The sequence below is a fragment of the Euleptes europaea genome, chromosome 16, assembly GCF_029931775.1.
Source record: "Euleptes europaea isolate rEulEur1 chromosome 16, rEulEur1.hap1, whole genome shotgun sequence".
Taxonomy (NCBI): Eukaryota; Metazoa; Chordata; class Lepidosauria; order Squamata; family Sphaerodactylidae; genus Euleptes; species Euleptes europaea.
The window spans coordinates 44,123,750-44,137,679 of NC_079327.1; the positions used below are offsets into that span (position 1 = coordinate 44,123,750).

General features: G+C 42.6%; 1 protein-coding gene across 6 annotated transcripts in view; it reads left to right on the forward strand.

Annotated features, from left to right (window-relative positions):
* The window catches only part of GLRA2 (glycine receptor alpha 2), a 160,903-nt gene that overhangs the window by 59,915 nt on the left and 87,058 nt on the right, over positions 1-13,930 (forward strand). For all 6 annotated transcript variants that reach the window (XM_056861773.1, XM_056861774.1, XM_056861772.1 and 3 more), the window contains one exon: positions 174-388. In XM_056861773.1, coding sequence (XP_056717751.1) covers positions 174-388 — 215 coding nt within the window. The remainder of the gene's footprint in view (positions 1-173; positions 389-13,930) is intronic.

A 13,930-nucleotide genomic window follows, 5' to 3' on the forward strand; every position in this document is an offset into this window, starting at 1 on the left:
CAGCTGAAGTTAAAACTTATACAGTACATTCATGTGCTTCATAAAGGAATGAATCTAGAATGAATAATCTCAGAAGCTTCAAAAGCCATGTGCCTCAGGCAGTTATTTTATGCTCATAATAAAATAATATTAAAATGTACAAAATGATTTATAAAAGCAATTTCATGTTCTAGGAAAATTTACATGCATTGAAGTAAAGTTTCATTTGGAGCGTCAGATGGGATATTATTTAATCCAGATGTACATTCCTAGCCTGCTGATCGTCATTTTGTCCTGGGTTTCCTTCTGGATCAACATGGATGCTGCTCCAGCCAGAGTTGCCTTGGGCATCACCACAGTCCTGACAATGACCACTCAGAGTTCAGGCTCCAGAGCTTCTCTTCCAAAAGTAAGGATCATCCATTTAACTCATTAACTACTGGAAGGCAGTTGAAAACTACCTCCTATCAGCTTTTGCGTCATAATCCTTAAAGTGTGCATGCATTTCAGCTAGGCTTGCCAACTGCCCGGTGGGGGGCAGGCAAAAGCCCGCCAATCCACCAGGCTGCCCACTGACCCTTAGTTGGTTGGCAGGCAAAAGAAGGCCAGCAAAAGGGGGGCAGTGATCGGCACACATAACCTGTGTGATGCGCTGACATCACTTCCAGGTTTACCCGGAAGAGACACAGACTCTCTAGCAATTGCCTCTGCAACTCTATGAATGATTGCTAGAGTGTCCCCGGTGCTTCCAGGTAAACCCAGAAGTGATGGCAGGTCACGTGCATGCCCCAATGGCGGCCACCAGCCACACCCCCATAAAGCTCCCGCTGGTGGCGAGGAGCAACCTGGCAACCCTAATTTCAATATCTAGTCAAATGCTCTTCTCTGGAGGAGCTCTGAATTTGGCAACAGGCATGAATGTAGGTTTGTCTTAAAAACCTTTGTGATGGTGTATATGGAAGGAGCAGTCTAGGGTTACAATACCTACTAACAAGCAATTAGGTTTTATGTAATTGATTTTAGTCAATACTTGTATTAATGTTTTGTACTTAACAAAAATATTCAAATATTGGTGCATACAAATGGTGCAGCTTAGAGGATGGGGGATAATTTTCCTTTCTCTTTTCATCACTGTAAAATTAGTGGATGATCAATAAACTTTAAAGATGCATGTGTCTAGCAGGGCTACAAGAAGCTAGAGCTGTTACATCAGCCCCAAGCATCTGCCCTATTTTAGGATGTTGTCAAATCAAGCAAGTTGGTAGGGCAACCATAAAATAGGTGTGATTCTCTGCTGGTGTCATATTGGGTAAATCAGTTTGGAGCTTCGCAGACAACAAATCTGGGCCTGGAAGCTCTTCCTCCCAATGTGCTTCTAGAAATCTTATTGTTTATTATTATTATTATTATTATTATTATTATTATTATTATTATTATTACTTTATTGTTTTTGAATTGTATAGTTTTCTAACAAATGCCAAGGCTCTGCGATGGGAAGAGCCTATAGCAACTGTGGGACTGTCTGGTTGCCCTTTGGTTCTGTGCCAGTGAGATGCCCACCTGGCTCAGCCATGGTGAAATTCTGGCCCAAGGAATGATGTCACCCACTGGGCCATAGTCTGACTCAGAAGCAGAAAGTGAGGATAATGAGCTTGGTGTAGAGGAATGGAGAGGAGCAAGCAAGGTGAGAAAGATTTGAAAAGGATGAACAGGGCAGGGGAAGGCAATAGCTGTGGCACTGGGGTGAGGTGGGGCTCCCTCTCTGCTCTAACCAAGTCAAGTCGAGGGGAAATAAGCCACCGACCAAGACAGGTAAAGGAGAGGGCTAGATGGAGTTCCCTGTTGTGATGAAATATGGACGTTATCCTAGCCCTCTTATTTCCCTTGGTGCCCCTGAGTTTCCCACAGAGTGGCCAGCAGAAAGGCTAGTCTAGCAGAGGGACAGAAAACTAAAGGGCTTGCCTGTGTATGTGTACTTGATTGCTGCATGCATTTCTGAACTCCTGGAGTCATGTGTTCCATCATGGAAGCTGATCTGTTCTGCTCTCCCTTGGTGCAGTGAAAAAACAAACATAATGAAATGTGCAAAATACCAGCCTTCTGGTTGACTGCTTCCTTGACTTCTGTTTAGGGATGCACATGACCTAAAATTTGCCAGGAGCATATACTAGATAGATCTTGTGCACTTTATTGTACTTACTTGGAAGTAAGGTTGATAGAAATCAGTGGAACTATCTTCCGTGTAAACCAAGGGATTTAGGATTAGGGGGGTTGTATTTAAGAAAATGTCTCCTTTCAGCAAAGAGGGATACATGCTACTGTACTGTTCACTAACCTTCCCAACAAGGCTTTCAAGCTTGGACAGGTAGTTCCCAGCTTGATTTATTTATGTTTTGACATGTTGCAGTCTGCTCTAATGGAGCATGTTGGGAGAAACTTTGAAAAGTGCTCAGACTTTGTTGATGCTGCTCTTCTGGTGGTAAAATGAAAGCATTATTAGTTAGATTTATGAACAACACATGCCATTAACACAAGAAGCTGGTCAAAATTCCCTAATTTCAGTCAAGTTGACCTGAAAAATATTAGATCATATATGTGGCTTATGACATGCTAGACTCACTGATGTTCTTTGTTAAAGACATTGAAGAAAAGTTGGTTTTTATACCCCGCTTTTCTCTACCCTTAAGGAGTCTCAAAGCGGCTTATAATCACCTTCCCTTCCCCTCTCCACAACTGGCACCTTGTGAGGTAGGTGGGTCTGAGAGAGTTGTGAGAGAACTGTGACTGGCCCAAGGTCATCCAGCAGGCTTCATGTGGAGGAGTGTGGAATCAAACCCGGTTTACCAGATTAGAGTCTGCAGCTCATATGGGGGAGTGGGGAATCAAATCTGGTTCTTCAGATTATAGTCCGCTGCTCTTAACCACTATACCACATTGGCTACTATTATGGAATCAAGAACATAAGAAGACCAGTGGTCCATCTAGTCCAGTATCCGGTCTCAGACAGTGGCCAACCAGCTGGCTTGTAAACCATTTTAAGGCTTAGAGTTTCCTTGGATGTGCAGTTTTATAGTCCTTTTCACAAAAAAAATTCTTGAAAATAAAATACATGTGGGGGAAAGGGGAGATTGCAAGCCTCAAAACACGCACATTCACTTGAGGGTGTATATTAGGTCCTGCACACATAGCAGTGTTGCTGGGCTCTTTCAGAGTGATCAGGACTTGGTTTTTTCAGGGTTCATGATCTCATGGAGTGGTGTGCATATATGTAACTTGTTTGTATGTAAGACCTTACACGTCCTCAAGCTACTCCCTCTCAGCCTAACCTACTTCACAGGGTTGCTGTTGTGGGAATAAAATGGAGGCGAGGAGAATGATATTGTAAGGTGATTTGGACAAGAAAAGAAAATTATAAATATCTCAAGAAAATCTAAATAAATAGAGTGTCATCCATGGGGGTGGTACTTGCCACTGTGGTGCTGTTTTCCCTTAGGCACATTCAGTCTCCATACAGACTGTTTCTTATGTGAGAAGACTGAGTTTGGTAGCCAAACTACAGCCACTGGGATGGTGTTCAAGAGGACTAGATGGTTAAATTAACCTTAAACTAGTTTCTTTTCATAATGGTGAGCGTCTTTCTTTCTTTCTTTCTTTCTTTCTTTCTTTCTTTCTTTCTTTCTTTCTTTCTTTCTTTCTTTCTTTCTTTCTTTCTTTCCTTCTTTCTTTCTTTCCATTAGGTTAACACAGTCAATTAAAACCAATTATATAGATATCTGATTAGGGTTAAAATTCATTTTAATTGCATAAAGCACATGCATGCTAATTCCCCTCTCCTTTTGGCCATGGATTGCAGTGTCTTGCAGTGTCTTTTTCTGTTCACTCTATCTACCTGGTTTCCTTTATCCAGCAGTAGGCTTAATTTTCACCTTGTCTTAAATTCCTGTAACAAAGAGACAGATAAATAAAGAGGCAAACTCCTTTGAAGAGTGTGTATATGTGTGTAAAGATAGATATAGACAAGTGATGCTGAGATTTTGGGTCTGGTTTCCATGGAAATGCTAGCTGGCATTAATAGCAACAGGTGTGCAGTATAATTATAGGCATCTGCTCTCAGCCTGAGAAAACATTAATTCAGTAAATGCCACAAAACATTTTCTATAGCATGTGTAACCATCTCTCTGTTTCTGTGTCCAGTTCATTTGCATGGACGTTGAGAAACATTCGGTGCTACTTTAAAAAAAAAAACAGCATTTGTCTTAAATGGACACTTAAAAGCAATTGTATAATTAGTAATTATTTTTGCAATCTGTAGTAGTGCTGCTAACTTCTGCCACTCAAGGTTCAATACCTTCTGCTTTGCTTCTTCCTATGCCTGGAACATCTTCGATTTCTCTGTTTTTTAGACTGCCTTCAAGTTTCTTCGGGAAAAAGACCAATTGCTTTAATAAAAAGTGGTACAAATTACAGCTACCTTTTTTGGTAGGCTGAGAGGCGAGTGATTTGGCCATGATACATTAAGCATCCCTGAACCTTTCCCCTCATAATCTGGTCATTGTCACAGTTCATTTTCTAAGTGGTCATAGCTTCAGTTTATTGATTCCTCCTTCACCATCTAGCTTCCTCTCAACCATCTCTATCCAATGCTTATGGAAGAATGTAGGGGGGTGTTAACTAAATCTATAATCCCCTCCCCTGGTTGCTTTCTAAAATATATGTCACCTTCCATTCCACAAAACAATGGAAAATAAACATTAAAACCGGATGAACACCGTAGCTGTGCCAGCGTGGTGCAGTGTTTAAGAGCAGTGGTTGGGAGCAGAGGACTCTAATCTGGAGAACCGTGTTTGACTCCCCACATCTCCACGTGAGCGGCAGAGGCTAATCTGGTGAACAGGATTTGTTTCCTTGCCCCTACACATGAAGCCAGCTGGGTGACCTTGGGCTAGTCACACTCTCTCAGTCCCTCCTACCTCACAGGGTGTCTGTTGTGGGGAGAGGAAGGGAAGGTGATTGTAAGCCGAACTGATTCTTCTTTAAGTGGTAGAGAAAGTCGGTATATAAAAACCAACTCTTCCTCTTCTTCTTCTAGCTGTTGAGGGGAATTGCTTACCAAAGGGGGGAAGGGAGCTTCTATAATTCAACCACCAGTCTCTATCACTGGCAGTGCATTCTGGAGCCTGGGGGCCGAGTGGGCTTAGGAGGTGCCCAGACCCCAATGCCGGCATCCATGCCACTTGCGCCATGCAAACTGGCACGGATGCCGGCATAGTGCCACTTGCACAGCCCCCCCCCCAGGACTGCCGCAGCAGTGCAGCCCTTAGATGCCAGCTTGGCCTCCCGCTGGCGTCCTGTCAGTGCAAGTCCTCGTGCCGATGTCCCAGGAGGCATTCCCGAGGCATTCCGGGAAAGGGGGGGCGGAGCTGCCAGTAGGCAGATTCCTAACCCCTTTCAGGACAGAAATGCCCCCTTATGCTTCAGCAGTGCTGCGCCAGATTGTTGGTACAGTATCACTCCCCCCCTTTTAAACTTTCTAGTTAAAAAATGCCCCCTTTCCCCCCTGCAGCGGCCACGAAATCTCCTTGGAGGCGCTGCGGTGCCGCCGCAGCCATGCCATCCCCAGCCGCTGCAGGGCTCAGGAATGAACTGCGATTGTCAGTTCCCTAATTCTTCCCCATCCCTGCACTATGTTTTGAAAGACAATCTAGGCAATATGTGGCAGATGTGTCATCAGTTTCTTGGTCAGTTTTATTTTAAAAACCAAAATGCAACTGCTGGAGCAGTGGTTTGGGGTGGGAGCACACAAAACCTCCTCTCAGTCCAAACCAGGCTCATCCACGAGGGGAAAGGACACAGCGTCTACATATCTTTTCCCCTGTGGGTGGGAAAGAAGCTAGGGAGGGCAGATATTGATTGGAAACAAACAGTCCAAGAGAAAAAGGCTTCATATCCCTTCCGCCTGCTTCTGTTTCGATCAGATCCACAGCTTCCCAGTAGCTTTCTTTAAAATCAACCCATCATGCACATCTAAGTGTTTGGGTTGGTTCCCTATTGGTTCTAGTTGCTGTTCTGTGGAAGTTAACTGTTTATTAACATAGTAACCATTTTTAAGTTCTGGGCTGGAAGCTGTGCTGGAGACCTCTTGGGAAACCATTTATTAAATTGTGTTGCTTAAGAAGATGTGTACCAATATGTTATGATCTGTTGTTGAGAAACTTTAATAGTGACTTTAGGAAGGCTTTAGTTTTCACTAGACATGCTTCTGTGGTGGTTGTTTTTTTGTTTTTTGTAAGCATGGTATAAACACAAGTCTGAAAATTTTCTATGGCGTCACTCAAAATGCTGTTCCCTTTTTGTGCTGTATTAGAATAATAAAGTTCTGCCTCCTCCTTCCCGTCTCCAAAAGTGTAACAAATATGTCTTTGCATTAAAGAAGTCCCATGTGGGCCACATCTGGAATATAGTTCTCATAGCTGCTGCTCAGTGATTGTATTGGTTCTTCGTGGGCTATGCTAAGAAGCTATCAGTCCTCGTAAACTACACACTTTATTAATGGAGTTTGAACAGACGGAGATCTGTCTTTTTGGAATGTCTTCATCTGGCCCATAAGGAAGAAATGGGGCATTGTGCAGATATAACACCGAAGTGCTCCCCAAGCAACACCTGGAATGCAGTGACCAACCCCAAACCACATTTGACAGCCTCTTCAAACAAAGGGATGCTGTTACCTAATCTGATACTTTCATATTATTTTGTAACATGTTAAGGAGTTTTAGGAAGAGACAGTTGGAAAATGAATATGGCATGATATGAAGACATAAATGATGCTATCCAAGCACCTGAATATTTTTGTTTTGCTTGATAAAGGTAGGAACATAGAACAATTTGTTTTTTAATTAGTCTTTGATCCATAAACAGCTCCCTGCAGGAGTCAGAATGGTTTCCATTGACAAATAACTTTTGATTGAATAGTTCCATCTTTTTAAGCTGTTTTTGTGGTCTGCCACTAGACTAAAGGCTGTTGTATAGTTATTTTAGGCTGCTTGCGGTTGTTTTAATGGGTTGTATAAATATTGATAGTTTTATAGTTGTTTTATGATTTATTGCATTTGTTTTTTACTTTATAGTCCTACTTGGACAGGTATCTGGAGAGGTGGCATATACATTTGTTCAGCAGGGTGGTCTAGAATGAGAAAAAGGTAATTCTCCTTTGAAATGACATATTCCTAGTTTCTGTTTCATTCTGAAGTTTAAAACGTGATGATCCTCTAGTTACATTCATACAGAGATAGTGATAGATGCACGTTTAGGAACTATTGCCAGTTTTGTGAATTTTCTGGGTAGCTCTCTGAATAGTTATTTAAATGATAATAAAACTGTGTGCAACATCTTCTCAACCTATTCTTTAACATATTGTGTGATTCGATTGCAAAGAAACCTTTTCTACACGATGCTGTCAAGGCTTTTAAGACTCCTGAAATAATATTTGGATGTCAAAAAAGGTCAGCAATGGCACTCTTATAAATGCTTAAGCATTTTTAAATCTCTTTTTTGAAAGTTAGGCTTCTACAGTGCAATTGCATTTATGTTGGACTGCTGTGAGTAGACTACCAATGACTGCACACAGGTATGAGGCTTTGACGTTTACGTCATTCTCTAGTCTTGTCATTGTGTCCTCTGTCACTATTGTTTCCTTTTCTACATTTGTATTGCTTTGATGAGTGGGACCATTTAGCCTCTTTAGCCATATCAATGTCATTTGTTTTAAGGGATAGAGACTGAGCAGAACATCCCCCCCCCATATTCATTCCTGTCAGGTACAAAACAAAACATGGTTGTACTTCTTATTTACAAAATATTGTTTTATGGACCATTGTTACCCATGGTGTCTGCATTTCTTTTGGATAAAGGCTTTTGAATATAACAGTGGGATCCCTGCAGAATAAAATTGCCTTATTTTATGGCAATATTCTAAAATAAAACTGGTTTAGTGGTACCAAATGTGTTCCATACAATGCAAAATATAGAAAAAGCTCTACTTTATTATATTTATTCTAAATCTGAATGCATTGTACTATAGACAATATAATTGCCTCTGTTGACTTGCTCGAAATCTTTTCTGGTTTGCTATAAATAAGCTGGTGCTATTATCTTGAGTTTTCTGGGTCACAACCAACCCATTTAATTTTCAACCATCATCTTTGTTTTAGGTACAATTATGAACGGAATGACATAAATCAGTGTAAGGTTTGCTATTGACTTCAGTCGGATAGGTGTTGCCTTCTCACAGATAATGATTGATTCTCTGGTGGTTGTCATGACAAAACCTATGTTTCAAAAAATATAAAAATTTACACTACTACAGTATTTATTTATTTACATGTTTATTTCCTACCTTTCTTCCTAATGGGGACCCAAAGCAGATTACATCATTCTTCTCTCGTTTATTTTATCCTCACAACAACCCTGTGAGGCAGATTAAGCTGAGAGAAGGTGACTGGCCCAGTCACCTAGCAAGCTTACATGGCAGAGCAGGGATTTGAGCCTGGGTCTCCCAGAACCCAGTCCCAGCTTTTTAAACCATCTCTGATCATTGAGTCAACATTGTCATTTCTGTAGTTCTCTGTATTTCAAAGCTAGATCCAATTTATGATCATGTCTCTTTCTCACAATTAACATCTTAGTTGTTGTTGGGATATTGCAAGCAGTTCATGTAGATTCCTCAAAATAGCCTCCTATGACACAATTATGTGATTTAAAGATATTCACTTGGATCCAGACTAGAGTTTCCTTGTCTCCCAGGAACAGGGTTTCATGTGCCATTTGAGGTTGCTGAGGGAAGGGAGAAGCGAGAAAGTTGTACTCCATAAGTAGAAATCCTATGCCTGAAGAAAAACTAGTCTGGACCCAAGTACAGCTGGGGAAAATGAAGGGTCATCTTGTGTGAGCTCTTCCTGCTTCCACCTCTGTAGGATCCAACACTTGGTTGAAAGGAAATGTGCACTGTGAAGTTAATGTATTCATTCCATGGACTAAAGTGCCAAATGAAATTATTAAAACTAATTGGATCACTTGCTTGTTCATTACTATATGCACATGTGTGAACTATGAGCTTCACTTAAAATGCGAGAATCATGAATTCATGTAAAGTGCTGAGGCATTTGACCCATTCAATTTAGTAATATCTACAAGCCCGAGCAGACTTTCTTCATGTTTGGTGGACTTGTTCCAGAATGAAGGGGGATTTTTTTTGGGTAGAAAAGCTTTATAATCAAATAGTTCAATGATTCAATGTGCAACCCCTGTGCATGCAATGAAAACCCTCTTCCAAGACTAGAAAATATTATATTCGCTAGAGTCTCCCAACCCTGGCAGAGGGTTTCCAGGATCTGTGTGCAGGCTTTTGAGGAAAGACAAGGAAGATGCTCTTTCCTTTCCACTTGCACATCCATGGCACACCAACCCCACATTTTTCCATGGCTGAAACTGAAACTTGATTGAATTGTCATTTGTTTCCCTCTTCTATTCAGTAACTAAATGGAGGGACATGGTCTCTGCGTATTGGGCTGGTACTTCTACAATTTCTTCTGGCTATTAAAAAATGAATCATCAATTTCTTGGATATACTCCATTTGAGAACCAGAACATACAGAACTGCTGCCTTTGAGGAAAGTTCATGATTGCTATGTGTTGGGGATTTTTATTATCCTCCATTTAGAATTATTTTGATAACTGCCTCTGTTTTTGCCTAACTTGACAATTTTTTGTTATCCATCTTTCTTTTTTACTTCCATGTTCTTCTGCTGCCATTTGATTGTGATCGTGGTAAATCTCAATGTAGCGCTTCAGTCTGGGAAGACTTTTACTTAGGACTTGAAGCCCCAGTATGGGAAAACTGCCCCAGTGGATTTTATGTTCTATTAGTGGATTGAATGCTAGGAATCTGATGAGGTGTGTAGTGTGCAACTGGGTTCACAGATGAATAGTGGCTGATTTACTGGATTAATATTTTGTTGTCATTGCACAAACAAAGCTGTGACTGAAGGGAGAGAATGAACATGTACGCAGTTGGCAGGGTAAGGTTATTTTAAAAACATTCTGTTTTATGAAGAACACAACTCATCCAGCTAGTAGGGAGAGATGGATACGATGTGTTGGATCTATTGCAGAATTTCTGCTTGTGCTAGAGCTCTTGTGCAAGCAGAAATACAAGAAATACAAGAAAAAGACTGGGTAGCTGCTTGTGCCAAGTTAAACTTATTGTATCCCACTTGTGTTTCTGCTTGCAGATTTTGTGCAACCAGTTTCTGGGCACTGAAATATATAGGAAGGAAAGTGCTAGGTGTTGCACAAAACTTTGTGCAAGTGGAACTGTACTAAGTCTGTTTGTGTTTCTACTTGCGCATCGCTGGATCCAAGCTATTGTTTTTATGGTGGCTAAGTAAAGATAATAACCTATGCTGCAAAAAGCAAATAAGCTATAATTCAAGGAGCAGCACGAGGGCTCAGTAAAGTACAATTTGTCCTACAATACAATGTTTATTAAATTTCATAAACATATGTTAATACTAATACTAAACTAATTCTAAACTACTTCTAAACCAATCTCTAAATATACAATTCTTTAAGGTGTGAATTCACCACATACAGTTCAAAGTGCAATTTAACATATAGGAAGCACCAATCCTGTTAAACAACGTAGGCAAGAAACAATATTAATCCGAGAGTACGCGCCCTCTAGATTTTGGCAGCGTTTCGTAAAAGTCTTCTTCAGCTCATAAATTAATATCGTTGTTCGATATTTCACTGTGTGGGTAAATGGAAATTTCTTGTAGTCCACAGACTTCTTTGAGTAAAGATACCTTCGCGGTGGTATTTGCCTTACATATATGGCCCAATGCCAAGTAACCACATGATTCAATCCAGATAATAAGCAGTTCTTATTCGACCTCCGAGCGTTGAAGGATGTATCCTGTTGGTGGCCAGGTTGACACTTGGAGTGTCTTCTTTTACATTTAAAGCTGCTACTTGGAGAGGAACAAGTCACTTGTAGTTCCTTCCATCAGTTTTTTCCAGTCCTTTGATTTGCCACCTTCCTTCACCTGCTGTGAGGAGCTGAATTCCAGGAAGGCTGAACAGCAGATGGGATGGAGGGGGGCAAAAGGGAAAAACAGGTGGGCAAAGCTGCAGCCTTCTACTTCATGACTGAACAGGAGATTGGAAGGCTTCCAGGGATCCCCTGCTTGCAGCCTGACAACCCTAGTTGTTTAATTCAATGCTACCTTTAAAGGTAAAGGTAGTCCCCTGTGCAAGCACTGGGTCATTAGTGACCCATGGGGTGACGTCACATCATGACATTTACTAGGCAAACTAAATTTACAGGGTGGTTTGCCATTGCCTTCCCCAGTCATCTTCCCTTTACCCCCAGAAAGCTGGGTACTTATTTCACCGACCTCGGAAGGATGGAAGGCTGAGTCAGCCCTGAGCCAGATACCTGAAACCGACTTCTGTCGGGATCGAACTCAGGTCATAAGCTGTAGTACTGTGGCTTTCTACTCTGCACCATGGGGCTCCTGAATGCTACCTTTAGATTAATATTTATTGTATTACCAGAGATTTTATGCTCTGCAATGTGTAAGTGCAAAAAAGCAAGAGCAATGACTTAACCCTGTTGGGAGTTCCCCTTCTCTGACACTCTCATGTGGCCTCAAGCACTCTTTGGGTTATCCTACTTGTCTTTCAGAGTGCATTCTTACAGCTTTTAGTAATTCTCCAAGGGTAAGTGGCACCATTGTTTCGCCTAAAGTGCCATGAATCTTTTCTGAGAACAGCTATATCCAGCATTTATCATTCTTTAACGTTAATTTCCAGTCTTCGCCACATCAGTTACTTATGGGGAAATGTTGTAATTAATATTTTATGTAAAGGAATGTTCTTCTAACCCCTTGGTTCTTTGAAAACCACTTTCATATTTGGGATTTTAAGGTCCCAGATACCTGCATTCCAAACGTTGCTATAGTAAAACAAATAACATCGCTAAATCGGGAAGGGGGGGCTCACTTCATCAGTATATAGAGTAATATACCCAGTCATTTATAGTGGTTACAGTGTCAGACGATGATCTGGGAGACCCGGATTAAAATCTCTGCTCTGCCTTAGAAGCTCACTGGGTGATTTGTGTCACTTACACATTCACTCACTCTCAGCATGACCCATCTTTTGGGTAGGGTGCCCACAGGCTTGGAGAAGTGTCCTGTCCTTTTAATAGAGGTTTAGTGGGTAGGTGAACCTTTTCATGGCATGAAGGTACATAATATCACCAAGCAATTAACATCATATTAAGACTTTATTAAAGGGACAGGGCCTTTTTTCCCTCCGAGCAGTTGGCAAACCTGGATGGAATTTTTGTGTGGATAACATGGAGGAGTTGGAAATGATGGTGTAAGGCACTTTGGGTTTCCATTAGGGATAAAAGAAGGATATAAATATCTAAATGGATAAATAATACCCTCAATGCAGTGGTAGGGCTGTCAATTCGGTTCGGTCCGAACTGAAAATCAACCGAATTTCCCCTGATTCGGTGATTTTCAGTTCGGACGGATCCGAACTCAAATCTGGCGGGCAACCGGGGGGGGGGGCGAATTCAGCGAGTTCGGGAGTTCGCGAATAAATTCAGCCAATTCGGCCCCCCTTCAGGGGAGCCTGCTGAAAGGCGCGGGCTGCCCTTTAAACTGATCTGTGCCTCCCAGCTGGGAGGCTCAGATCAGTTTAAAGGGCAGCCAGCCTCCCTTCAGCGGGCTCCCCTGAAGGGAGGCGGGCTGTCATTTAAACTCATTTGCGCCTCCCGGCCGGGAGGCACAGATGAGTTTAAATGACAGCCCGCCCCCCTTCAAGGGAGCCCGCTGAAGGGAGGCGGGCTGTCATTTAAACTCATCTGCGCCTCCCGGCCAGGAGGTACAGATGAGTTTAAATGACAGCCCGCCCCCCTTCAGGGGAGCCCGCTGAAGGGAGGCGGGCTGTCATTTAAACTCATCTGCGCCTTCCGGCCGGGAGGCGCAGATGAGTTTAAATGACAGCCACGCCTCTCCAGCGGGCTCCGCTGGAGTGGCGCGGCTGTCATTTAAACTCATCTGCGCCTCCCAGCTGGGAGGCTCAGATGAGTTTAAAGGGCAGCCCGCCCCCCTTCAGCGGAGCCCGCTGAAGGGGGGCGGGCTGCCCTTTAAACTGATCTGCGCCTCCCAGATGGGAGGCTCAGATCAGTTTAAAGGGCCCCCGCGCGCCTTCAGGGAATCCCTGAAGGCGCACTTCGGCCGAATTTTCCCCCGAACTCCGGATCCCCCCGAATTACCGGGGATCCGAAGCAGGGGAGTTCGGACTTCGGCAGGTACCGACCCCACAAGGGTCAAATTCGGCCGAATCCGAACTGTACCGAATTTTTTTTTTGACAGCCCTATGCAGTGGCCCTCCCCCAACTTGGCCATAGTCTTTGTTTTCTATTTTGTTCACACAGTTGGGGTTTAACAACCAGGGTTTCCAGCTTCTGAGATCACTGTTGCAGCCCTGCCTTGAACAGCAGATTGATCTAAAGCAATTAGCAGGAGAGAAACATGAACTTCCCCAGCTCCTTCTTGCTTAACAAGTCTCTGTTGCAGCCAGACACACCTGCAGAAGCTACTTGACCAAGGAACTGACATTTGCCATGATTCCAGTGTATATTTCCTAGAATAATAATGCTAGGATGAGTCCACCTGAAAATACTACCATCTGATCTAGAAGCTCTTACCTGTAGAGGCACCACTCCTGAGGCTTCAGAAACCTACCTAGGCAGTTGTAATGCTCACTGTTAATACTATAGCAAGCCTCACAGTCCTTAAACTATGGTATGGCTCGGGTTGTATATCCTAGCCAGAGAAGAATCTCATCCTCCACCACCTTCTCTTCTCCCTTCCCTCAT